The sequence below is a fragment of the Caenorhabditis remanei genome, chromosome X (assembly GCF_010183535.1).
Source record: "Caenorhabditis remanei strain PX506 chromosome X, whole genome shotgun sequence".
NCBI lineage: Eukaryota > Metazoa > Nematoda > Chromadorea > Rhabditida > Rhabditidae > Caenorhabditis > Caenorhabditis remanei.
Genome location: NC_071333.1, coordinates 2,444,758 through 2,471,432, shown reverse-complemented (window position 1 = coordinate 2,471,432; position 26,675 = coordinate 2,444,758). Strand labels below are relative to the sequence as shown.

The 26,675-nt window shown below is 38.3% G+C and overlaps 6 protein-coding genes across 6 annotated transcripts; 3 read left to right on the top strand and 3 right to left on the bottom strand.

The window, feature by feature from the left end:
• Positions 1 to 1,450: 1,450 nt before the first annotated feature.
• GCK72_022499 (uncharacterized protein) lies at positions 1,451 to 2,050 on the top strand (the record flags this gene model as incomplete). Its single annotated transcript, XM_053734863.1, has 1 exon — positions 1,451 to 2,050. The coding sequence occupies one exon, from the start codon at positions 1,451 to 1,453 to the stop codon at positions 2,048 to 2,050; it is 600 nt and encodes a 199-aa protein (XP_053578429.1).
• A 1,710-nt stretch (positions 2,051 to 3,760) lies between these two features.
• GCK72_022498 (uncharacterized protein) lies at positions 3,761 to 4,349 on the top strand (the record flags this gene model as incomplete). Its single annotated transcript, XM_003096502.2, has 4 exons — positions 3,761 to 3,909; positions 3,957 to 4,059; positions 4,106 to 4,203; positions 4,253 to 4,349. 4 exons carry the CDS (start codon positions 3,761 to 3,763, stop codon positions 4,347 to 4,349), a joined length of 447 nt encoding a protein of 148 aa, XP_003096550.2.
• Positions 4,350 to 7,559: 3,210 nt separating this feature from the next.
• GCK72_022497 (uncharacterized protein) lies at positions 7,560 to 8,182 on the bottom strand (the record flags this gene model as incomplete). The annotated part of the gene is made up of 4 exons (XM_003096475.2): positions 7,560 to 7,695; positions 7,745 to 7,845; positions 7,891 to 7,987; positions 8,037 to 8,182. 4 exons carry the CDS (start codon positions 8,180 to 8,182, stop codon positions 7,560 to 7,562), a joined length of 480 nt encoding a protein of 159 aa, XP_003096523.2.
• Positions 8,183 to 17,665: 9,483 nt separating this feature from the next.
• On the top strand, positions 17,666 to 18,732 carry GCK72_022496 (uncharacterized protein; the record flags this gene model as incomplete). Its single annotated transcript, XM_053734862.1, has 5 exons — positions 17,666 to 17,684; positions 17,732 to 17,739; positions 18,192 to 18,319; positions 18,368 to 18,584; positions 18,640 to 18,732. 5 exons carry the CDS (start codon positions 17,666 to 17,668, stop codon positions 18,730 to 18,732), a joined length of 465 nt encoding a protein of 154 aa, XP_053578428.1.
• A 1,058-nt stretch (positions 18,733 to 19,790) lies between these two features.
• Positions 19,791 to 20,309, bottom strand: GCK72_022495 (uncharacterized protein; the record flags this gene model as incomplete). Its single annotated transcript, XM_003096489.2, has 4 exons — positions 19,791 to 19,857; positions 19,908 to 20,011; positions 20,062 to 20,161; positions 20,209 to 20,309. 4 exons carry the CDS (start codon positions 20,307 to 20,309, stop codon positions 19,791 to 19,793), a joined length of 372 nt encoding a protein of 123 aa, XP_003096537.2.
• A 4,222-nt stretch (positions 20,310 to 24,531) lies between these two features.
• On the bottom strand, positions 24,532 to 24,822 carry GCK72_022494 (uncharacterized protein; the record flags this gene model as incomplete). Its single annotated transcript, XM_053734861.1, has 1 exon — positions 24,532 to 24,822. The coding sequence occupies one exon, from the start codon at positions 24,820 to 24,822 to the stop codon at positions 24,532 to 24,534; it is 291 nt and encodes a 96-aa protein (XP_053578427.1).
• Positions 24,823 to 26,675: the final 1,853 nt, after the last annotated feature.

Below are 26,675 nucleotides of genomic sequence, written 5' to 3'. Positions count from 1 at the left end.
AATTTTCAAAACTGAATTTTAGTTAATTTTCTTTATGAAAATGAATAGAGCACAATTTTTTGAACATTTTTTTATTGCACTTTCTTCAATAACTCTATTACATCCTGCTAAAATTTTGAGTTTTTGTCAAAAAATGATAATTTTTAACATTTTTGAAAAGCAGTTTTTTTGATTTACTGCTATCTTGTGAATAGACCCATAAATCTTTAAAATTAATAGTGGGACGTTTTAGAAGATATAGGAGCATCACACTCCACGAGAGACCTTTTTTCGAATATTGCCATTTTCTGATTTCACGAGTACTGTCAATTTTCACGATATGAGTCGTATCTCTCCCGGTTTTAGTTTTGATAGATTGGTCCAATAAGCTTTTTTGTAGCCAAGTTTTTCACCTTTTTGCCACAATTTGAATTTAATGAAATCCTTTAAAATAAACAAAGTTACAATGTCTCAAAGTGACTCGACCAAAAAATCGTTCCAAAAGTGAAACGTGTATGAAATTTTCTGGAAACGGAGTTGTTTCTTCTGAAACATACCGTTCATTTTTAGTCTAAATAAAATGTATCTTATGTTGAAATATCGTCGACAATATCGCGTTTCACTCTGGAGAATTACCTTGATACAAAAAATGAGGACCCTCTTCTTAACAAAAAAGGAAAAACGACTCCCAGCTCACACATTAGTCTCAGAGTGAACAAAAACACATAACTACAGCAATTTTCTAGGTTTTGGCTGAGCAAAACTATCATCATCATTAGAGCTTAACATTTAAAAAATTTGAAAAAAAAAATTTTTTCTGACAAAACCTCAAAATTTTAGCAGGATGTAATAAAGTTATCAAAAGAAATGTAATACAAAAAATGTTTAGAAAATTGTGCTCTATTAATTTTCATCAAGAAAATCAACTAATATTCAGTTTTGAAAATTTCAGTACTTTACATGGGCTCTTTTCGACTTCTGCGAAGACTTAAAACTTAATCAAATATGTTTTATTTGTAAACTCATCGAAAGACTTTTGTTTTAAATAAAGTTTGCCGGGGGTGTTTTTTGTTTTAAGAACCGAAAATTTTAAAATTACAGAAAAAATTCTCCAAAAAATTGGTTTTTTGCGAATAACTCGGCAAAATTCTTTTGTAATGTTCTGAAACTTTGTGAAAAAACTTTTATAAACGTCTATAAACTACACTAAAAAAATTGGGCTTCTACGACTTAAAAGAAAAAATTTAAGCTTTACACATTTGAGCACCTACAGTAACCCAGGGACCGGTAGGTGGGCGCCAAAATTTTGCATACGGGTTACCGAAGACCCATAGTACATGCATACAAACTGAGTAAACACTATCTTACCTGTGGGCTCTACGCCCCTACATACAGGGGTGATGCTCGAGTCTTACGGAGAATAGGTTTTATAACATTGGCCGAACAACAAACCCCTCGATCGTTCCAAAGGATGGTGGCTCCATTCACCGAGTTATATGTCACTAACACCAAATCTGGAATGATGACCAGCGATCTCGCTATCGAGTGGCTGGAGAAAGTATTCATGCCTGTTGTACCAAAGGACAGTGTTCTTATTCTTGACGGATGGCCGGGATGGAAGAGAATGATAGAGGAAAACACCGTAAACAGCAAGAACCTTGAGTTTGTCGTACTGCCCGATGGAACAACAAGCAAGCTGCAACCATTGGATTTATGCTTCAACAGGCAGCTTAAAAATTTCATTCGAAAGCTTGAGACACAGATTCGATACACCCACTCTAACATAATTATTGCAAGAAGAGAACGGCAGCTGCAAATCGTTCAGTATATACTGAATCAATTTAAAGCTCCGCGCTACAAGGGCCTGATGGAGAGAGGGTTCTTTTTGAATCAAATACTTGACAAGAGGCCCGCGTATTTTGAAACTCCTGATCAGTATTGCATGAACGTGAAAGCAACTGGTGGAAAGTTATGTGCTAATTGCCGTCAATTTTCATACTGCAAGTGTTCCTATCCCACATGTGGAATATTAATTTGCGCATCGTGTGCATTGGAACACTTGCATCCTTGAATTAACGAAACTCTTTAACAATCCGTCATTTTATTTTTATTTTACTAAATAAAACTATTTAAATATATCATAGTTCAGAATATAAATAACTAATTACAAACCTTTAAAACGTAAGTTCTCACAAAAAATGAAAGAGACTATGAGAAAAAAGTTGAAACTTGGAGAACTAGTTTTAAAACGTATTTTTGTTTAAAAACAATTGGGACAATTAAAACAATTTTTTTAAAGGTATTCCAGGTTTCCAAGCAACAAAAAACAGCTTTGTGTTGTTTTAAGAAAAAAATTTTTTTTTCATTTCTAGCCGAAATTTCATGTGGTCCCCCCTTATGAAAAATCGGAAAAAAAAAAATTTTCTAAAAATTGCCCAAAATAACATTTTTTAACCGAAAACACGTTTAAAAGCGTGTTCTTCTAGTTTCAACTCTTTTCTCACAGTTTTGAAGAAGTAGTGAGTGTTTGAAATTTCAAAATAGTGAAAATTAACGATCTTTGAAGACATTTGGTGAGTAGGAAAGTCGACAGGACCGCGCGATAATATTTAAATAGGGAACGGCACAGAATGAAAAACATATTCTTGACTATTTTCCTAAAAATAAGTGTCCTGTTAGAGATCTGACCTTTTATCTTACATGCCCTTTTTGTATACTGAAAAAAAACATTCAAATCAAAATTTCTCTCGTAAATGGGGGGTACCCCCCTAATTTTTTTGCAGAACAATAATGTACATCTTTTGCACTTTTTACCCTTAACAGGAAAAAAATGAATAATCCCGTTAAATTTTTTTAGAGCTGTTTGAAATTTTCGAAAATTCGAATTGGTGTCAGTTTTTTAAAAATTTGACACTCAAAAAAAACTTTTTTTTACAAATTCAATTTTTATTCTTGAAGCCCTTGAAATTTGCTTTTTTTATGATATAATCCTTTCTTTTCAATATTACATCTTGCCAGTGAAAAAAATTGATTTAGAAAATTTTTCGAAAAAAAACTTTTTTTTTGAAAAATCTTAATTTTTCAAAAACCAGGTCACGTCACAGGAAAACCCGTTATATCTTATATATCCTTCGCAAAACTCATCAAATGAGCAAAAAAAATCGGTACTTTAGGGGGGGCAATCAAAGTACATTCCATGTCAGTTCTGATTTCCATTTCCATTTTCTAGTTATCTGGAAAGAAAATGCCGATTTTCAAAGTTTATTTTGATCTCTGATGCAGACAGAACTTGATTTTTCACAATACACTCCCTGTAATATCTCCAGTCTTGATGACACTTAATTATATATTGACCCGGGATCATTCCCTAGTGAGAGGAGGGGCCTGATAAGGTCTCCCGTGTTCACTACTTTTTTCTTTTCAATAAATAATATTATTTAGTATCATGTTGTAAATTGCGGAATTGACTAGAAATCTTTTGTTGGGTTCTAAAAATTTTAGGACTTATGTATTTTTCGAGCAAAATTGGGTACTTTTCTGGATTGTGAACGCTCAATATCTGAAGAAGGAAGAAGAATCACGTTTTAATCTGTTTATGCCCCTCCGTTTTTTGTTGACTCACAGGAAAAGCAATAAAATATGGTTTCAAAAATCATATTTTATTGCTGAGAACTCCCATGACGCCCACAAAGATAAAAAATTTTATGACCTTGAGACCCTATAAATATGTTTCTCTTTCCACTGTTTTCACCAGGTTTTCTTCCTTCTCTCCTCACCGAGAATGAAAATCTTCCGGAATATTCTTCTGCTTCTTTGCCTTTTGGCGATCTGCAAGACGGACACATCCCAGGTTCATCTGAGATTCACCTGCGGTAAACCGGCCGGCACTTGGTGGTGCGGAACTTTTCTGGTTACTGTGCAAAACCCTAGGTAAGTTCAGAAGCGAAAGTTGTGATGATTTTTAAGCAAAATTTTAGAAATGGTTTTAACATGACGTACAGACCTGGTAACTTCTGCAAAATAGGTAATGATACCCTGAAATTCGATGCTTCACTTTACAATAGAGGAGATCAATTCCCGGTAACAAAAAAAAATTCCGGTGGAATTCAACATGTATTATTTACAGTACAAATGGTACTATCACTTGATTCACAACTGCTCCTGTTACGGAATCCATCACTGTCTAGAACTAAAAGACACGGAGAATGCACCAAAAGAAGGATTGTGAGTTGAACAAAATTTAATTGACATTGCATAAAACCGAATGATTCAGAACCGCGGCAGAATTCAAAACCGAACTTTTTGACGCAGGTTACCTAACCAATGAATGCGGCGATGACGAGCATCCTATGGTCATTCGGACAATTTAAAAATAAAAATGTGAATTTATGAATAATAAAGTATTTTAAGAGGGTCTCTGTGTTTTTTCCACAAGTAAAACAGTTCATGATGTGCAAAACCATCTTTTTCGCTGTCAGCGGAAGTCTTTGAAGACACGGGTTTCAAACGGTCTAAAAACTTGGTTATAGGTATTTTTCAGACTTGTCAAAAATCGGGCCGGCCCGGGCCCGGCCTCGGGCCGGGCCGAGATTTTTCTTGAGTTTGGCCCGGCGGGCCGGGCCAAAATTTTTCCCGATTTCAAAAAATGGGAACCCGTTTTTACCAAATTTTATTTGAAATTTTTTGAAAAAATGTCAAGATCAAAAATAAAAGATCAAAATATACTTTTTATGTTGTTTTCGAGTATTTTCAAATGTTTTCCCTCATTTTCAACTCCGGTAGACAATGTTTGACACTGTTCGAAAATCGACCTCTCAGAATACTTACTGTTTCAGAGCTTGAAGACGTGTATCTCAGTGATCAGTGATAACGTACATTTCTGAAACTTGTCAGAAATGTCAATCATGTATCTGGTAATCAAATATACAAAGATTTCATAGAATAATAGCGATTTTCGAAAGTTCCACTCAAAAATCTAAAACTCATATTGACCAAAATTCACAATGTTTGAAAAATGTGTCCAGAACGAATATTCTTCAACTACAATGAAGGAAGTGATGATAAAACTTAACAAATTAATAGACCAATTCTTTGCAAACATGTGCAGACCAGTTTTCTTTGATTAAAATTTTTTTTCAAAAATTGTGAATTTTGGTCAATATGAGTTTTAGATTTTTGAGTGGAACTTTCCAAAATCGATATTATTCTATGAAATCTTTGTATATTTGATTACCAGATACATGATTGACATTTCTGACAAGTTTCAGAAATGTACGTTATCACTGATCACTGAGATACACGTCTTCAAGCTCTGAAACAGTAAGTATTCTGAGAGGTCGATTTTCGAACAGTGTCAAACATTGTCTACCGGAGTTGAAAATGAGGGAAAACATTTGAAAATACTCGAAAACAACATAAAAAGTATATTTTGATCTTTTAAAACAACTTTTCGTGAAAAAATAATTCTAAAAAATCAACTGAAAATCGGATTTTCGAGGGTGTCCTATCCTTTTTGCACACCCGTAAAAGTGACTTTCTGGTGGTACGGGAGTATGAAAAATGGCAAGATGACGGAAATATGTACCCGGGGGTTATTTTGTACGCTGAATCGAATGGCAGTGTCAGATTCTTCAAAACTTTTTTCGTTTGCTCAGGACGCCCGAAATCGAGGGGTGTCCTATCCTTTTTGCACGCACTGTATACGCAAAGATTTTCTCATTTTTCTACGTACGAGCACAGGTTAACCGCTGGGGAGCAAATACGGCATCGCGCGGTGACGTATGTGCGGCCAATTTGAAACTCCTTCTGAAAAGGGTATACCATATGAAAAGTTTGAGAGCTCATTACATGGCGAGCAGAAACATTAATGCGGTTTTGACTGCAGAAACGGACTCCGCGTAGTCGAAAGTACCAATTAACAAAAATTGCTTCAAACCCGCGTCTCCAAAGACTTACCTTGTTAGGGTTCTGTTAAAAGTTACGGAAATCTCTCTGTCCACACGAAAACCACAACTTCAGCCGTTTATATGTATATTCTCTAGTTTTTCTCTATCACAAACTGAAACATTTTTCTAAAAGTAGTACCTATCTTCTTTTCTTCTTCCTTTCTTCATCTACCTTTACGTATCCCATACTATCTGTGTCTCTGTTCTCTCCTTGCCTATCGCTGACCACAATTGATGTGGTTCCACTTTTTTCCTCTTTTTCTTCCAATCCTACTTGTTCTCCTCTCAACGCCAAAAGGTGTCATATTTCTTCTAAACGATTTTCTCTTACTCCTTGCGACACCTATCCAAATGACTTTCAAGGAAATAGCAAAGCAGGAGACGCAGACTTTTCTTGGGACCGTTGCACAGCGGGAGACCACGTGCCTCTCTCCTCTGCCCTTCTTTTTCTCCTTTCTGCTCTCCTCTCAACTATTGACCAGAATCAATAAAATCCACCCTCGTGAATACTTTCTCACTTTTAAATGAATTACTTCATATTTCGTTCGAATAAGAGATTCATGAAACTTTTTATGGATTCAAAAATTATCTTTTCCACAAGTGTTTTTTCTTTTTGCAAATCGATAGCATGAGATGACGGACTATATCAATCACAATGAATCACAATGTCCCGGAAAAACTGTAATATGTTAGTTTTGTCCCAAATCACTTATCTTTCATCTCTTGAAAACATCCATATAAAAAAGAGAAAATCGTTCAGAAGAAAGATGACACCTTTTGGCTTTGAGACGAGAGCGATGAGGATTGGCAGAAGAAGACTAAGAACAACTTTCCGGTCAACCCAATTTTTTATGTGAAAAAAAAAGAGGAACCACATCAATCGCGGTCAGCGATGGGGAACGAGAGAACAGAGAAACAGATAGTACGGGATACGTAAAGGTAGATGAACAAAGGAAGAAAAAAAGAAGATAGGTACTACTTTTAGAAGATTGTTTTTAGTTTTTGATAGAGAAAAACAAGAGAATCAACATATAAACGGCTCAAGAAGTGGTTTTCGTGGGAACAGAGAAACTTAAGTAACTTTTAACAGAAGCCTAATAAGGGAAGTCTTTGGAGACGCGGGTTTCAAACGATTTAGAAATTTTTTGTTTATAGGTACTTTCGACTACGCGGAGTCCGTTTCTGCAGTCAAAACCGCATAAATGTTTCTGCTCGCCAAGTAATGAGCTCTCAAACTTTTCATATGGTATACCCTTTTGAGAAGAACATTCAAATTGGCCGCGCATACGCCACCGCGCGATACCATATTTGCTCCCCAGCCGTTAAGCTGTGCTCGTACGTAGAAAAATGAGAAAATCCTTGCATATACTATGTTTAAGCCAATTTGGAATTCCGTGCGAAAAAGCATAATCATGTGAACAAGTTTGCAAGCTCATATCCCTGCTCACAGAGACATTTAGCCGGTTTTGAATGCAGAAATAAACTTCTCGGAGATGAAGGTACCAATAACCAATTTTTTAGAATGTTTGAAACCCGTGTCTTCAAAGACTTCCCTTGTCAACGAGAAAAGAATGATTTTGCATATCATGAACAATTTTATTTGTGAGAAAAACACAAAAAGACTCTCAAAATAATTTATCGTTTGAAAATCACTTCTTCATCTGAAATTGAACCATTCATGGAAATCATGGTCCTAGGTTCGGAAGGAACGAGGCAGGGGCCGCCAGTGTATCCTCTGTTAAAAACATCTTCATCGATTTCAACACGGCCTCTGAATCATTCGATATTATGCAAAGTCAATTAAATTTAATTCGACTCACAGTCCTTCGACAGGGGTGTCATACGTTCCTCTTGGTGACAGACAGCGAGTTCCTAAGGTAGAGGAACAGTCGTGACTCAACTGATACCACCATCGGTATTTCTGTAATTAATACATATTAAATTCCACAGGAAAAGGTTTTGTTACCGGAAATTTATCTCCTCCTTTCGAAATTTCATAATTGAATTCCTTTGTACCACCTGTTTTGCAGAAGGTTTCGTTGGTCATTATGTCTAGACGATATCTAAAATTTCGTTTATAAGATTATCAGGACTTTCGCTTCTGAAACATACGAATCGTTCTGCTCATAGACAATTAGATTTCCGCACCACATGAAGATACGTGGATCACAGCGGAACTTCATATGAATGCGAGTCGGATCCGACTTGCAGATAGCCAAAAGGCAAAGAAGCAGAAGAACATTCCGGAAAATTTTCATTCTCGGTGAGGAGAGAAGGAAGTAAACGTGGTGAAAACAGTGGAGGGAGAAACATATTTATAGGGTCTCAAGGTCATAAAATGTTTTATCTCTGTGGGCGTCATGGGAATTCTCAGCAATAAAATATGATTTTTGAAACCGTGTTTTATTGCTTTTCCTGTGAGTCAACAAAAAACGGAGGGGTTGTAAAATATTAAAATGTGATTTTTCTTCCTTCTTTGAATCTTGAGCGTTCACAATCTCCAGAACAGTATACCATTAATCCTGAAGTCCTAAAATTTTTAATACCCAACAAACGATTTACAGTCAATTTTGCTATTACAACAGTTAGTTGGAAACTGAATAAATTTATTTCTTGACTAGAAAAAAATAGTAGTGGACACTGGAGACCTGATCAGGCCCGTCCTCTCATTAAGGAAGGATCCCGGGTCGAGATATAGTTAAGTGCAATCAAGATTAGAGATATTACAGAAAATAAATCGTGAAAAATCAAGTTCTGGCTACATCAGACTTTGGAAGTCATAACTTTCTTTTTAGATATCTAAAAAAAAGAAAATAATAATCAGAATTGACTAAATATAATGAAGATCTACTTTGAAAAGTTTTTCAGTTCTGGAGTTGAGGTAAAAACTGTCTATTCCTTCCTAGTTTGAAGAACGCTGCTAATTTCTCTCAAAGCATACTTCAAAAATTTAATTCTTTTAGAATCTGTTAAACTAATTTCCTGGCATTTTTAATTTCAGCCATAACAGAAAATAGATGAGTCCAATCGGACAATTAGCAGAGGAGTTACTTATTTTCAAAAAATTTCAGAGTTGCCAGTAGCCACGTCATAATATAATTGTTTTAACAAATATTGTATTTTTCAACTCTTTAAAAACAAAAAAATCGCGTTTTTCGGAGTAATGTGCGGCAAATTTGAGAAGACCGCAGGTCAAAATGATATCAAATTTTGCCTTTTAATGTCAGTTGAAAATCGTCATCTTTGAGAGTGTGTCACAGTAAAACCATTTTTCCCACAAAGTAGTTTTTTCTAACCAAACAGATCAAAAGTAAAGCTCCATTTTTGTAGTTATCAACTTTTCGGTATGGACAATCCCTAGAGAGTTATTCTAAGTTTACGCGGAGAGCTAAAAATTTGACTATTTTACACCGAACTAGGTTGATTTGAGGGAGAAATTACTTTATCTAGATGTAAATTGCTAGGGAGCGTCCGTACAAAAAAGTTGTCAACTACAAAAATGGAATCCCACTCTTGGTCTGTTCAATCCATAGACTCTCAATGTTAGCCATTTTCAACTCAAAAAGGCGAATAACGCTAAAAATCGAAAAGTAAGCTGATGCTTCATGCCGATTACCAGTTAAATACCTTGAAAGTAGAAGATATGATCTTTCTCTCCAAATGCTCAATGGTTTAGTTAATAGTGGATTATTTAAATGAATAAGTTTAACGAGTTCGATAGGTTGTTAACAGAAGTAAAAATCTAATTAACTATAGTGTTCTGCTCCTCCTCCGTTCCTCATGCTCTCTCCCATTTGACCTCCGGATTACTGCTCCCACAATTGACAAGGGCAGCTGTCCTTACGGTATCTTTTTGGTTCTTCAGCATCATCTTTTATTCTCTTTAAACTGATTTGATTGATGGGTTGGATCGTCGTCCACGACACTCCCGGGGTCACGAACAGTTGTTGGACCACCAATATTCTCCTCCTATCTCTATCCGTTTGTTACAACCGATATTGTTACTACGAACTGGTGTTCCCATTCTTCGCATTTATACTTATTGAAGATATATTCTAAAGTGACTTCCTCGGTTTTTATGCATTTTATCTGCTTCTTTCTGAATTTGTTATCACATCTAGGCATTTCCTATATGTGAGACCAGTCTCCCATTCCATAACGTATTCTGGTTTTATTTTTCATTTTTTAGATAGTATTTTGTTAAGGTGCTAGTTGCAAACACACGTTTGATTGAGTTGGAGAGAAAAATATATCTGTTTGGCATTTAGTATCATTACAAATTGTTTCGATATACAAAAAAATAAGTAGAAAAGAAGACCGATTTCCCATTTTTCATACTTGAAGGCCCCTTGGCGCCAAAGTTGAACTTTTAAAATTTTATCGAATTTTTTGATTTTTTTTTTCGAGAAAAAGTCAAATTTTTGCCTATCATTCAGACATAGAAGAAATTCTGAAAAATCATCAGAAATGTTCACATTTTCGAAGAAAAATTTCAATAATTTCTCGAAAAAATTGGTTCATTTTATGAATTTTTTTAATGCTTCGACGAGTATGCTTTTTTTGTTCATTTGTTTCGGTGAAAACTCGTTTAGAAACGGAAGAAACGAATTCAAATCGAGAGTTGTGCAAAAGGACACATGTGTTTGTAAGTATGCCGTGGTTTGTCTCACAGTTTTAGAAAAATTTTGGTTTTCTCAGAATTTGGATGTTATTTTTCTACATCTGAGAAGTATATCATGCATTGAACTATTTTTTAGTTTTTATTATGAATAGTCCCTTCGTATGTTTTTCTTCAATGTTTCTAAAAAGCTACATCGCTAACATCTCTTTTTCCCTATCACATCTCTAAAATGAAATTTTTCTTTGGTTAAAGACACTGAGACTAAACTTCTTTAATTTTATGCAGAACACTTAGAAAACAAAAAAAAAAGGAATCCGTTTTATTTTCCTGCTTCTGTTCCTCTCTTTTTCTTTCTCTACCTGAGAAACAAAACTTCAGCCGTTTATATGTATGTATATTCTGTATTTCTTCTCCATCATAAATTAAAAATAAACATTCTTCTAAAAATAGTAAACACGTTCTTTTCTCCTTTCTTCCTTCTTCTTCTTTTCCATATTTTATAATCTTTGTATCTCCGTTCTCTCGTTCCTTTTCTGCCAATTCTCCCGGCTCTCCTCTCAACGCCGAAAAGTGTCTTTTTTCTTCAATGCTGCCCTCTTGCTATTTGCAACACCTATCCAAATGACTGATTGAAGAGGCGACGATAGAGACCCAGACTTTTTCCGAGACCATATCACAACGGAAGGCCACGTGTGTCTGGCCATCTTTTCTTTCCTTTCTCCCAAGACAGCTGTCCTTGCAGAATCATCTGTTCTCCTCTTTAAACCTAATTGATGGGTTTGTCCACGACACTCCCGGGGCCACGAACAGTTGTGGGACCATAAATATTGCAAATGTTCTCCTCTTATCTCTTTTCCGTTTGTTACAACCGATATTGTTACTACGAGCTGGTGTCCCCATTCTTCGCATTTATACTTATTGGAAATATCTTCTGAGGTGGCTACCTGGGTTTTTATTTGCTTCTTTTAATTCGCATACTTTAGCATTTGGTCCTACATCTATGTATACCTACCAGTGCACTTTTCCATCCCATAACATCTTTTAGATGATTATACTCTAGTGGTTGTATTTTTGGTACATGTTACATTTGGTTTCCAACATAGTCTATACACGTATTTTGCTTTTTTTCGAGTTTTGAGATAATGTTAGTTGCAAATACACGTTTGATTTTTTCGATATTCAAAATTGATATATAGGAAGAAAAACTGATTTCCTTTTTTCATACTTGTCAAGACCGGTCCCAGCGGGGTGCTTCGCGCCAAAGTTTAATTTTTTTTTAGTTTTTCGCGCAAAACTCAAAATTTGGACTTTTTACAGTTTTGGGCAATTTTAGTTTTCTCAGATTTTGGAAGAATTTTTCCTACATTTTATATTATGCAATCTACCTAATTCATATTTGTATTATTTATGATTTTCAGTATTCTTCAGAAGCTACGCTCACATCTTTTACATATCTAAAGCGGAACACTTAGATTACAAAAGAAAAAAAAGTGTTTTATTATTCTGCTTCCAACTCTCTCTCTCTCTCTACATAAAGAAATCCAGATTTAGCCGTTTACATGTATATTTTCTATATTTTCTCCATCTTAAATCAACAACAAATAATTTTCTCAAAACAGTACACCCGTTCTTTTTCCTTTCTTCATTCTTCTACTTTTCCATATCTTATAACTTTTGTGTCCCCGTTCTCTAGTTCCCTATCTGCCAATTTTCCCGGCTCTCCTCTCAACGGCGAGAGGTGTCATCTTTCTTCTATACGATGACCTCTTGCAATTTGCAATACCTATCCAAATGATGATCGTGGAAATAGAAGAGGGAAAGGTGGAGACGCAGACTTTTCTTCGAGCCATAGCACAGCGGGAGGCCACGTGTGCTTCTCTTCTGCGCTCTTTTTCTCTGGTTTCCGTTCTTCTTTCTATCGGCCAGAATCGATAAAAGCCAGAAAGGCGAATACTTTTTCACTTTGTATGAACAATGTACTTCATATTTTCTTTGCCTAAAATAATAATGAAACTTGCCATGGATTCTGATATTCATTTTAAGTTTTGTACTAAATAATTTTTCTATCATCTTCTAAAAACATCCAAAAAGCGCGTTTTTTGGATATTTTGTGCGCCGTTTGCAAAACCGCGTGCCCCTTTGCATTTTGTTGCCCCGCCTTTTTAGAACCTTCGCGGCGCCCTCTTGATAATATCTCGTCGAAACTACTCAATTATGATGCTGTTAACTCTCAAAACGGTATGATTACAGGTCCAGCATGTCGTGTAACATTGAGTATGAGAGGAAATTGATGCCGAAAGAAACAAAAACGCTGAAAATTAAAAGGTAAGCAGATTTTTCTTACGAAAAACCACATGAAATACAATAGAGTTCTTCAGATTTTTTCAAAGAAAAAGTTTTGACAATTATTTAGAATAAGAAGAAATTCTGAAAAATCATAAAAATTTTCATATTTTCAATGAAAAAAATTGAAAAAATGTCAAAAAAAGTTTTTTATAAGTTCATTATTTGAGGCCGGGCCTTGAAAAGTATGCTGAAAACCACGTTAAAGCCAAAAATAAGTGACAGACATTACAAGATTTTGTAACATTGATAATCATTATATCAAATTTCAGGGGACACCGGAATCCCAGGATCGTCGGGACTCAACAAGGTTCCAAGACGTGAGGAATTCCCAGGAGTGTCAGGAATGAAGAGAGAGAAGGAGTTCGGAACAACTGGACAGTCAGGACTCCCAGGACACGGGGGAGAGGAATGATTCGCCGAATTTCCAAAATTTCCTAGACTCAAGGGATGAATTCAGCATAAAAGGACACGCCAGAAAAATTTGGACGTCGAGGAGGACCAGAAACACCAAGGCGTGACGAACTTCCAAGAGTGTCAAGAATGAAAGCAGATCACGGAACGGCTGGACAGTCAGGACCCCCAGGACTTGGGGGAGAAAATTGTGGGATTTCCAGGATTTTCAGGATTCAAGGGATTAGGATTCAAAGAAATCCCAAGATGCATCTGAACTCCCAAGACTTCTAGGACAAGAAGGACAATCAATTCCATAACCAGTCGGAGCACAAGGAGCACGTGGTCTTCAAGGAAAGAACGGATTCCCAAGCCTTCCAGGACAAATAGGAAGACTTTGGACTTACCGGACTTTCTGGAACACCAGGACTGAAGGGTAATTGTCCATAATCCCTGCTTACAGTTCTGATTGATTTGATTTCAGGAGACGCTGGTCTGCCAGGAATCTCAGGAAGAAGACCCAGGAAGCAATGAAATTCCAAGAAAACGTAGAGAGGACGGTCTTGTGGGCGTGCCAGGGAGAGAGGGGCAACCAGGATTTCCAGGACAGCGCGGAAACGTCAGAAGCCCAGCAGACAACCAGAAACCTGGGAGCCCCAAATTTCAAGTACCATTAGCCGTCGAATAAGAAAGATGTCCAAACCAGCATTTATATGTAAGTTTTTCCTTGAATAAATTGTCTTTCATCTCCTTAAAACATTCATTCGAGAAAAAAAAGCTTTTTGGAGAAATGTGCGGCACTTGCTAATACCGCATGCATTTTGTTGCCTCGTCTCTTTAGAACCTCTGACGCCTTTTTGCAAATAACAGGTTAAAACAGATGTTTTTGTTTTTAAATACCCTCAAATCAAAAGAATTTTTTTTTTCACCGAAAACCACCCGAAATCTGGAAAAATAACAACATTAAAAGATTTCGTAGGCTTAACAATCAATGCATCGAATTTCAGGAGACGCCGGAATAATCCCAGGACCGTCAGGACTCAACGGACAAAATGAAAATCCCGAAGATTCAGGATTGTCCGGACCCCAGAACATCCCGGCCCACCAGGACATCCAGGACAGCCGGGACAGCCAGGATTTTTAGGACGATCAGGATTCCCAGGACACCCAGGATCTCCAGAACAACCAGGATTTCCAGGACACCCAGGATTTCCAGGACACCCAGGATTTCCAGGACATCCAGGATTTCCAGGACGATCAGGATTTCCAGGACACCCAGGATTTCCAGGACACCCAGGATTTCCAGGACACCCAGGATTTCCAGGACGATCAGGATTTCCAGGACACCCAGGATTTCCAGGACCACCAGGATTTCCAGGAACACCAGGATTTCCAGGAACACCAGGATTTCCAGGACCACCAGGATTGCCAGGAGACCAGGATTTCCAGGGCCACCAGGATTTTCAGGACGATCAGGATTTCAAGACTATCAGGATTTCCAGGACCACCAGGATTGCTAGGACAATCAGGATTTCCAGGACACCCAGGATTGCCAGGACACCAGCAATTCCAAGACCAATCATACTGTCCCGACGACAGGTTCCCCTTTTTCGAGACTGTATTGTTGATGACAGACGGGAAGGCCGCGAGGCACCAGGCGGGTAACTCGGACTTGTGCTAGTAGATCCTTGGATCCGACAGCCCTGGCTAAGAGGAACCCTGGGAGTGGAGAAAATCCACATGTGCACCCCAGGCTCGCCTTACCGTTTACCGCAATTTCAATGACTTGACACAAGACAACCCGAACAAGATGTGCTTCCAGGACTTTTCGGACAGAAGAGACAATCGGAAGACTTCCAATACAACCAAGATAATACGGACGATCAATTCAGGATTAGTCAAACAACCAGGAGCACCTGGTTCTTAAGGAAAAAACGAATTTCCAAAACTTCCAGGACAAAAGGGAGACTTTGGACTTACCGGACTTTCTGGAACACCAGGACATATGGTTAGTTATCCATAATCCCGAATTACAGCTCTGATTGATTTATTTTCAGGAGACACTGGCCAACCGGGATTCCCAGGACCCAAGGGAGACCCAAAAGCAACAGAATTCTAGGAAACCGTGGGGAGGTTTTCCAGGCGTGCGAGAAAGAAAGAGACAATCAGGAATTCCAGGACTTAAGGGAGAAGGAGTCCTTCCAGGTTTCCCAGGAGCAAGAGGAGAACCAGGAATTCCGGAATTTGCCAGGAGTTCCATGCTTTGCTGAAGAGAACAGAGACGGAGGTCTTCCAGGTCTTCCAGCAGCTGACGGACCACAAGGACCACAAAACTTTGTGAAGTTAGGATCGAAAGGATGTACATATGTAAGTTTTGTTCCAAATGATTTATCTCTCACCTCCTAAAATCATCCATTTGGAAAAGCGCACTTCTTAGAGAAATGTGCGACAAACTTGTGAGAAGCTTTTTTTTATCACATGAAAGCCTCACAAATAAAAATATTACACGATTTCGTAAGCTTAACTATCATCACATCAAATTTCAGGAATCGAGGCAATCCCAGGACGGCCAAGACTCAACGGAACAAAAGGAGACCCAGAAAAACAACCAGGATATCCCGGACCACCAGGATGAATTCCAGGACCACCAGGAGGACATCCAGGAGGATTCCCAGGATAGCCCGGAGGAGTTCCAGGACCAGCAGGAGGAATTCCAGGATAACCAGGATTCCCAGGACCATCAAGAGGGGACTTCCAGGACAACCAGGACTCCCAGGACAAACAGAAGGAATTCCAGGACCATCAGGAGGAATTCCAGGATAACCAGGATTCCCAGGACCATCAGGGAGGGGGGGGGGGAACTTCCAGGATAACCAGGACTTCCAGGAAAACCAGGAAGAATTCGAGGAAAACCAGGACATCCAGGACACGTAGGATATCAAGGACATCCAGGACATCCAGGACAACCAGGACATCCAGGACACGCAGGACATCCAGGAGATCCAGGTCATTAAGGAAAACCAGGAGATCCAGGACATTAAGGACCACCAGGACATCCAGGACATCCAAAACATGCAGGACATCCAGGAAATTAAGCACCACCAGGACACCCAGCGCACGAAGGACATCCAGGATATCCAGGATTCGGACGGCAACCAAGGAGGCATTCCAGGAAACCCAGGAGAACTTCCAGGATAACCAGGATTCTCAGGATAACCAGGACTCGGAGGACAACCAGTAGGACTCCCAGGACCATCAGGAGGACTCCCAGGACCATCAGGAGGACTTGCAGGATGACGAGGATTCCCAGGATAACCAGGAGGCATTCCAGGAAATCCAGGAGGACTTCCAGGACCATCAGGGGAACTTCCAGGATAACCAGGATTCCCAGGATAACCAGGACTCGGAGGACAACCAGGAGGAATTCCAGGACCATCAGGAGGACTTCCAGGATGACCAGGATTCCCATGACCACCAGGAGGTATTCCAGGAAATCCAGGAGGACTCCCAGGACCATCAGGAGGACTTCCAGGATAACCATTATTCTCAGGATAACCAGGACTCGGTGGACAACCAGGAGGATTCCCAGGAAAACCAGGAGGACTCCCAGGACAACCAGGAGGGATTCCAGGATAGCCAGGACTCCCAGGACAAACAGGAGGACTTCCAGAACCATCAGAAGGACTTCCAGGATAACCAGGATTCCCAGGACAACTAGTAGGAATCCCAGGAAAACCAGGACATCCAGCATACGGAGGACATCCAAGACATCCAGACATCCAGGACAATAAGGACACGCAGGACATCCAGCGCTCGAATGACATCCAGGACATCCAGGACATCCAGGACATCCAGGACATCCAGGACATCCAGGACATCCAGGACACGCAGAATATCCAGGAAATCCAGGACCACCAGGATATCCAGGACCACGGGGATATCCAGGACGCGCAGGATATCTAGGAACACCGGGATATCCAGGACATTCAATACACGCAGGATATCCAAGACCAGGATATCCAGGACCAGGATATCCAGGACCAGGATATCCTGGACCACCAGGAAATCCAGGACATCCAGGGCATCCAGTCACCATCATACTGTCCTGACAATATGGGTTGGGACAGGTTTCCCCTTCTTGAGACTGTGTAGTTGATGACAGACGGGAAGGCCGCGAGGCACCAGGCGGGTAACTCGGTCTTGTGCTAGTAGATCCTCGGATCCGACAGCCCTGGCTAAGAGGAACCCTGGGAGTGGAGAACATCCACTATTGCAGCCCAGGCTCGCCTTATCAGTTACCGCGGACTCAACTGATTTCCAGGAGAGAAAGAAGAAGCCGGGCCAGCTACAGGTGGATAAAAGGGAAAAGAACTTCCTGAACGTGATGGACTCCCAGTTCTCAAGTAATCCACAGGAAGCCCAGGACAGAACAATCTTTCAGGATTCCCAGGATTGAAGGTAACACTTTTTGTTTCATAAATATTTGATTGAAATTTGAGTTTTTCGGCCGAAACCAGTTTTCAGATAAAAAAACGATGTTTTCAACCGAAATTCGCTTCAAATTTTCTTTTTTTGCTAGAAAAACACAACTTTTAGTGAAAAAATCCGATATTCCTGCTGGAAAATTCAATTTTGCACCTTGCCCGCTGAGATCAATCACAGTTCCAGGTGAAAAATCGGGTTTTTTAAATCATACTTTGCGTAAAAAATCTAATTTTCTCATTTTTCTGGTATTTCAGCTAAAAACTAGATCATGAGACGCCGGTCGGACAGAATGCACAGAAAGCAACTGAATTCCAGAAAAACGTGAATTAAAAAACGTGAAAAGCCATTAGGACCACTTGGGCCACAGAACCTTGTCGTGTCAGGAGAGAAAAAATTCATGAGACAACCATGAGACTCTTTTCTAGGAGCACCAGGAGCCGCCGAACCAGCTGACAGAGGCGGATTGGTTTTTTTCAAGCACTCTGAAATTACAGAGGTGCAAAGATGTCCTGAGGGTCAAACCAAGCTTTGGGACGGTTAAATCAAGACTTTGGTAGGTTTACTACCTGCTGTACATATTTTTCTTATGTTTGAATTCCAGGAAGCGCTGGATCCTTCCTCCAAAGAATCTTCACCTTGTCATGCTTGTTCTGCGATTTCAATCTGCAACTTACGTCTTCAAAAATGAAAAATCGTACTGGCTCTCTTCTCCAGGATTGTGCCTAAAAGCCTTCCGTGCCACTGCATTTATCAAGTGTAATGATGCTCGCAGATCGCCATTCTGGCTCACTACCATTGACAATGACTCTGAGTTCAAAGTAGTTTACTATTTTCTTCAAGTCATCATAGAAATTCTAATGATTTCATTTACAGGAATCGGAGAGTAATACAATCAAGTCAGGAAACCTCCGTACCAGCGTCTCAAGATTCCAAGTTCGCGTCAAATCGACTGACGGACGTCATTAATTATATCATAAATTCATAAAATTTTGCCGCAGGGTTTTAAAGGCGCATGTAGTCTGGTCGAAATGGTCGCAAAGCTGAAATCACGATTTGCAGTTCTTTTCAGGCCTGCAAAGCTCGAAAATACGACATTTGATATTTTTCTGCTACGAGACCATTTTGCGAGGTTTCCAATAAATAGATGCGCCTTTAAAATCCTGCGGCAGAACTTTGTGAACTGATAATATTTTTCTTCTAAATTTTTTAATTACTCTCATTTGAACCACTATTGATAAGATTCATACGACCGGGGGTTCAAAAGAGGCAGGACAATAAAAATGCAATGCAGACGCGCAATTTTCGCGAAGTTTCCGCACGCTCTGTCGAAAAACTCACTTTTTGAATTAGTATTTTTAGAAGATGACAGTGTATTTATTTCGAACAGGATTTATGTACTTTCTCAAGTTTCCTCACCCACTTCTGTAACATAGCCTTAAAAAGGTATCATTTTCAACTCTAACTACAGAATCGTAGAAAAAATAGAAAAAACTGGACATTTTTAGTGCGTCTAACATGCTCAGGTGTTGTTCGAAATTGTAGGATTATGTATTGTTTTATGAGAAGTTACTGTCAATATGCTTCTGTTGTATTTTTGCATTTTTCATTTGTTTACTTCAAAAATACCTTACATTTAATATACAAAAACTCATTCATCTCAACATGACCCGCCCAGATGAGAGGAAAGAAGGAAAATAGTGTTGCGCGGCACGCGACGCAGAAAAATGAGTGAGAGTGACGGAGAGGAAATGGAGAGAGGGGGTGGACAGAGATAGAAAAGGAGACTAGACAGAGAGAGAAGGGTAAGAAATATACGTGGCGACTAGTGGCTCTGAAACTGACTTTTTTGCCAATTGTCCGATTGAATTCATCTTTTTTCTGTCATGGCTGAAATTAAAAATGTCTGAAAGTTAAAAATTACTACGCATCTCAACTGGCTCTCAAAAGTGCATTCTAAAGAAAACAAGTAATTGTGATAAAACATTAATTCAAACTTCGCAACACAGTTTCTATTTACCCATTTTTCAGAAGTGACAATGATCATTATCATCCCCGCGATTGAATAACGCCTGATGGAATTCCACGTAGTGCCTGGAAATATTCAATAAGGGGTTTCAATAGAACAACGATATTGTACTCACCGTCTAGAGACGCTTACGCTGACCTCGTTGTTTCCATCAAACAGGCAACGCGTAGAACCCGAACTCGTGCAATTGTGTTCGATCATGTAATTGAATTCATAGTGCTGAAAATATAAAGTTTCTATTTTTTTTGTAAATTTAGAATCTCACATACATTAGTTCTTTCGTCACCCCCCAGAGTCTTATTTGTAAATAAGAAGTTTCTTTCACGTTTATGAGTGCAGAATGTCATTCCTAGGATTAACTCGTCTAGACTGAAAAAAGTGTTATAAAATTATGGGAAAAGGAGAATTAAACTTACATAAGATCCATTTCGTAGATGCGGAATTCAGCACACCAGAATGGGATAGATGGATCACAACGGATGAACATCTCCATGTCGATTGGATCCGATTGGATCATCGAAGTTAAAAAAATAGAAATAGCAAGAAAACGGAATATCAACATTCTTCACGTTCGGCACAATAGAAGAAGTTCTACCAGAGCAAAAAAGTGATGGAAACTGACGAAGGAGAGGGGTTTATGACGCACTCTCTGACTCGTTTGATCACCCGTAGGCACACGAAAAAAGTTGACCATCTCCGATTTGCCTATAATTTCGATCAAAGATAGTATCAAGTGTCTTCAGCAAATTGAGGTACTTTTTGGCCGGGTCCGTCACCTAGGTACCTAGGAAAATCAAAAAATCGATATTTTTCGAAAATTTTTCCTGAAGTAGTTAGGTATGAAATCTCAACGGGAAAGTATTGTAGACACTATTTTAAGCATTTTTTGTGTTTAGAAAAAAATTCCAGCTCAACACCTTCATTGTGAAAATTTTCAAAATGTGTGGAATTTTAGGGTTTTTTTCATGAAATCGTTTTTATCTCGGCAGTGACTATAGAAGACGAGAGTTTTTATTTGAAATTCGGAATCTACATAAAATTTGGTATTGGAAACATGCTGTCCCTACTCGTATCCCGAGGACCGAAGTACGGTTTTCTTGGGAAGTAAGTGAGTCAGTAGCGATCAGGTTCAACTGAATGTGTCCTAAGTCGCGCTGTATTTCTCTCGGAAATGTTTTATTTTGCTTCAAATTTATTTTTTTGTTTATTTTTTTTATTGTTCAATCATTTATCTCCTGTTTTTAACCATTCTCACAATAATTTATTTTTATTTTTTGATTAAAATTTATGATTTTATTTCAATTTCTTCAAACTCAAAAATTGGCTCAAAACTCTTCAGTGTTGCGTTATAAAATTCATCCTCAATTGTCCAGAACATTTCGCTCTTCAAAAAGGATATCCATTCGCTATCATAGGAGATAAAATCATAGGAGATCATAGGAGATAAACTAAAATAGGAGATCAACTTGTTCAACATAGTTTTGTCCACATTTATTCTGGGTCGGTGAATCAGGTGTGTCACATGACAGTAAACTATTAACGTCGGAAACAAAGATTATATTTTTTCAGGACAGTACTTTGGTCGTGCTAACAATCGCCCATTTTGCTGCAGAGCTGAAGAAAGTTGGGATTAAGAAGATATCTTTGAGGTCGGACAACGCAGGTAAAAATATTATAATCTGCAATATTTTAGTAGGTAGATTTTGCAGGTTGTTATCATGGTGCTGCTACTATCGGCTCATTGCATTAGCTGAATTCAACCACTGGAGTTGTGTTCGATTCTTTTACCTTTTCGGAGGCTCAGAACGAAAAAAGCGCCAGTGATCGAGACGCGAATAGAGTGAAGAACAAAGCCCGAAATCATGTGGATAAAGGAAGTAATATACCAACGTCTGATGATTTTTTCACAGCGTTGAAAGAAAATCCTTTGAACGGAGTCTCAGTCTATCATGGATCAGTAACACCTGGCAAAGGTTCGGGCAAGACAGAGTGGACAGGAATTACCAATTTGAATCATTTCGTTGTTGAATCAAATGGTATCAAAGGTCGTCGATATGGCAGTATCGGAAGTGGCATCTTGCTTGAAAAATCGGCCTTGAAACCAATCAAAGGGACATTCAAATTTGAAGGAACCGGTTTTGTTGCATCAAATATTTTATCGAAAAAAGCAGAAAGAAACGCTGTGCTGACAGGAAAACAAACAAAATTTTGGTACTACTCACATTGTACTAAAACAAATTCATGCGTGGATGAACCTGATACTGTCTCTGAAACAATCGAGGATGATGTTCCAGAAAAAAATGTTGGCGAATTGTACTCTTGTCCAGAACCTGGCTGCTCGTCAACATTTTTGAAGCATTTCAACTTAGAAAAACATATTCTGAAAGCTCAGCATAAAATCGCACCGGAAAGAATGACTGAGAGAGATTTCGCTTTGAATCTTTTCGCTCGACGTTTAGAAGATGTAAACGAATCAAGAACGTTTCCAGCTATTGAAAATGCTTTAAAAGAACTGAAGGAGACAAAAGAGGACAAACATGTAAAACAAGGATGGGGCTTGCCAGAGAAGAGAACACGCAAAGCATTTGGAGAGGACGTCAAAAAATTTCTAATAGAATGTTTCGATGTAGGATTCAACACTGGCAGGCCACTGAACCCATTTACTGATGCGAGAAAAATGCGTACGGAGGGAAAACATGATGGGTCAAGAAGGTTTTTGGAAGAAGAGATTTTGGATGTTCGACAAATCGCAGGATTCTTCTACAGAGAATCAGAAAAAAGACAACCTCAGGAAACGCCGCAAAATCGTCAAAAACGATGGTGGAAAAGACCATCCCCGCACAGAAGACGCAGAGAGAATCAACATGAAAACCCGGCCGCAGTCGACATCGAAGATGAACACGACGATAGCGAATGGATATCCTTTTTGAAGAGCGAAATGTTCTGGACAATTGAGGATGAATTTTATAACGCAACACTGAAGAGTTTTGAGCCAATTTTTGAGTTCGAAGAAATTGAAATAAAATCATAAATTTTAATCAAAAAATAAAAATAAATTATTGTGAGAATGGCTAAAAACAGGAGATAAATGATTGAACAATAAAAAAAATAAACAAAAAAATAAATTTGAAGCAAAATAAAACATTTCCGAGAGAAATACAGCGCGACTTAGGACACATTCAGTTGAACCTGATCGCTACTGACTCACTTACTTCCCAAGAAAACCGTACTTCGGTCCTCGGGATACGAGTAGGGACAGCATGTTTCCAATACCAAATTTTATGTAGATTCTGAATTTCAAATAAAAACCCTCGTCTTCTAGGGTCACTGCCGAGATAAAAACGATTTCATGAAAAAAACCCTAAAATTCCACACATTTTGAAAATTTTCACAATGAAGGTGTTGAGCTGGAATTTTTTTCTAAACACAAAAAATGCTTAAAATAGTGTCTACAATACTTTCCCGTTGAGATTTCATACCTAACTACTTCAGGAAAAATTTTCGAAAAATATCGATTTTTTGATTTTCCTAGGTACCTAGGTGACGGACCCGGCCAAAAAGTACCTCAATTTGCTGAAGACACTTGATACTATCTTTGATCAAAATTATAGGCAAATCGGAGATGGTCAACTTTTTTCGTGTGCCTATGGTCAGTTGATCGATGCTCGATCGACTCGGAGAGTGCGTCTTATATAGTCTTTTCTGATTCAATTAAGACCGCACGGGCAAGGGTGCAATAAAAATAGTTTATGGGCGTGAGCGGTGGCCTCGATGTGAATAACACTGTTTTGTGGTTTTTGATGCCTACAGTAAAAGTTTGAACAAAAAGTGTTTCATCCGGGATCTTAAAAGGTTAAGGTTAAGTGACTGTTATAGATTGAATTTGAATTCGCAATTTTGATGCGCTTTTCGAATTTCGCTAGTTTTAGACTAAAATAGACCAAACAGACCGAAAAACAAGACGTCTGTCAGGGATCGTGATAACACAAAATAGATTATAATTCAATTGTGCAAAAAAAAGAAGTGGAGAAAAATATTGTTATGTTCTTGGGTGGCAGGAGAGTGGAGTACATATAAATAACTATTTATTACATAAGGAATAACGGAAGACTATTAGTTCTCTACGCTTATATAGGTAGATCTTCTTGCCACGTATGACATCGGGGTTAGGCGATCACTAGGCTAGGCCATGTCAGTTCACGCCACAACACCTATCTTTCTTCAACAAAAGTCCACTTGTCTACTGTCTTGAATACTTCGATTCTTCCACGACATCAGCTGCTCAGACTCCATAACTGCTCCTTCTTTTCCCACCTGAACATCTATCCCTATCGTTGCCCTTCTACGGTCCATCTAACAACACACCTCCACGGTGGTTTTAAAAAATTTAAAAATCTCATAAACGATAATTGTGAAAAATAGCGTTGTGAAATACTTCTTTCTCTTGCATGCTCTGAAAGGAATGTTCAGTGCTGCTGCGTTTATTTTTGAAAACGAGCGTCTTTGAGTTACAAAATGTTTATTTAGAAATATCTACAAATAAAGATAAAGAGTTTTTAAAAATTTATCAAATATCGATTCATGGCCACATACATAGTTGTTGATCGTCAGCTTCTCATACATCGCCACCACTGTCGAATCCGTGATGTAACAGATCATTGTTTTGTCCTCAATCAGCAATTTGCACTTTGAATCCATGCATTCGATTTCGCATTGTCTTCCTCCAACGATTTTCTCCGTCAAATATGATTTCCAGCATTCGAAGCACTCCTTGTGGTTGCAGGCGAGTCCCGAGAGCTTATCCGTGAGCTCACAACGCATTCTTGTGGAACGTTGAGGACATCTGGGAATGGAGTTGGAGACGGCTTTGGGATGACTTGCGCATCAATCAGGAAGGCTGTTGTCTCCGGGTGCTCATTGAACTTGTCGAAGAGTGAGTCCTTGTTCCATTTGTATTTGTGAAGAAGGATTCGGCAGACTCCAGTTTTGATTTCCAGGGCGGATTGGACATCAGCGATCGCTTCTTTCATGTTGGACTCCAGGGGGAGAGGAACTGAAAACAACATATATGGATTACTGTGGCTAGAAGGGATTATGATAATCTTTTAATGAATTTCCGGGTGTGTGGATGTCCGAAAGATTGGAAAATCTTGACTTTTCAGAATCTTGATCTTTTCAGAATTTTCGATCACTTGACACAAAATTTGCGTTGCTGTAACCTACAGTAAGACAACTATCACAGTAGAAACCAAAGAGTAAAGTTGGTTCTTATAAAATAAATTAAATTATGACTCAAACGTATATTTAGGTTGAGTCGTGAACACTTAGCCTTCCGGTTTTTAAGTGCTATGAATGAATTTTAACTCAACTTTTTCGTGTTTTGACGACAGTGGATAAAAAACAATGTTTTTTCTTAATGCATACAGTGCCGTACAAAAATATACGAACTTTGGCCGTTTTCAGTGAAAATCGTCTAACTTTGAGAATGTGTCATGGTATTTCTGATTGTAACACCCAGTAAGTTTTTGATGAATCATACAAATCAAGAGTAAAGCTACTTTTTTGTAGTTTAGAACTTTTTTGTACTGTCACTTCCTAGCAAGTTTCATATCGACAAAGTAATTTCCATCTCAAATCGGCCAATTTCAGAGCAAAATAGCAAAATAGTGCGATGCTGTCGTCTCAAAATAATCATAACTCTCTTGGGAGTGTCCGGACAAAAAAGTTGTCAACTACAAAAATGGAGTTCCACTTTTAATTTGCTTAATTCATTAAAAACCTGCTAGAAATGACTATCAGAATAACCATGACACGCTCTCCAAATTGGACAACTTTAATAGAAAACGGCCAAAGTTTGTATACTTTTGCAGGGGCTTTAGCCGAGTAGCTTTCAAAAAATTCATGACGATCATTAAAAAAAACCTAACCGGAATTACAAATAGAAAATCGCCCTAAAAACTTCAAGCTAAGATTACTCACCTCAATTTCCATTTCACAGACTCCAATGATCCTATTGCGGCGACCTTCGGTCGTTTCACCTGAGCCTCGACATGGCCATGCAAACAAGCCTATAAAACTTGACGTTGCGTAGCAGATCTATTAGAAAATTATAAACCTCCACATAAAAAAGTGATAATCTTTTGTGACAGTTATTATTTAAAAATTCTGAATATTGTCAAGTTTTCCTTCTGATTAGTCACAATTTTGGTTTGATTTTCTGCCATATTTGAAATGTTAGTGGTTTAAACAAGTACTGACTGAAAACGGCTTAAATTAGAACTGAAAAACTCAGAAAGTTAAAAGTGTGCTAGTAATTTATTTAATTATATCCATATTATAAAATTCTATCTATGTTTTTCGTCTAAAAATTAACTTTTTTTAACTAGCGTACCGCACAAAAACTTAACAAGTATAGCTTTTAGCTTCAGATTTCGTAGGCCTACCCAGCCGAGTAATTGCAAAATAGCTAGCATTTCCATTAAATAGTACGAAAATCTACTCAAAAACATCGGAAACTATGAGAAAGTTGGTATTTAATGCTAACATTGCGAAATTTAACTTTTTTTTTCATTTCTTTTTACTCACCATTTAGAATTCAAATAAAATCAACAGTTCTCAAAAGGAAAACTAAAAAAATTTGGGGTAGAGCAACAAACGAGTCGCTCAAAGAGGAGAATACATGATAAAATGATGTTTGAAAGAGTCAGTTCCTGCCCTCCAATGAATACGCTCCGTGGGGCGCACTTTCACTACCAAGCGAAGAGTAAACAAAATGAACAGGTTGATTGAAACCTGAAAGTAAACAAATGGCGGAATCTGATGGGGGATCAAACAGAAGAAGAGTTGCTCTGATTTTTCTTTCTAATCTACTGAGGAGAACACA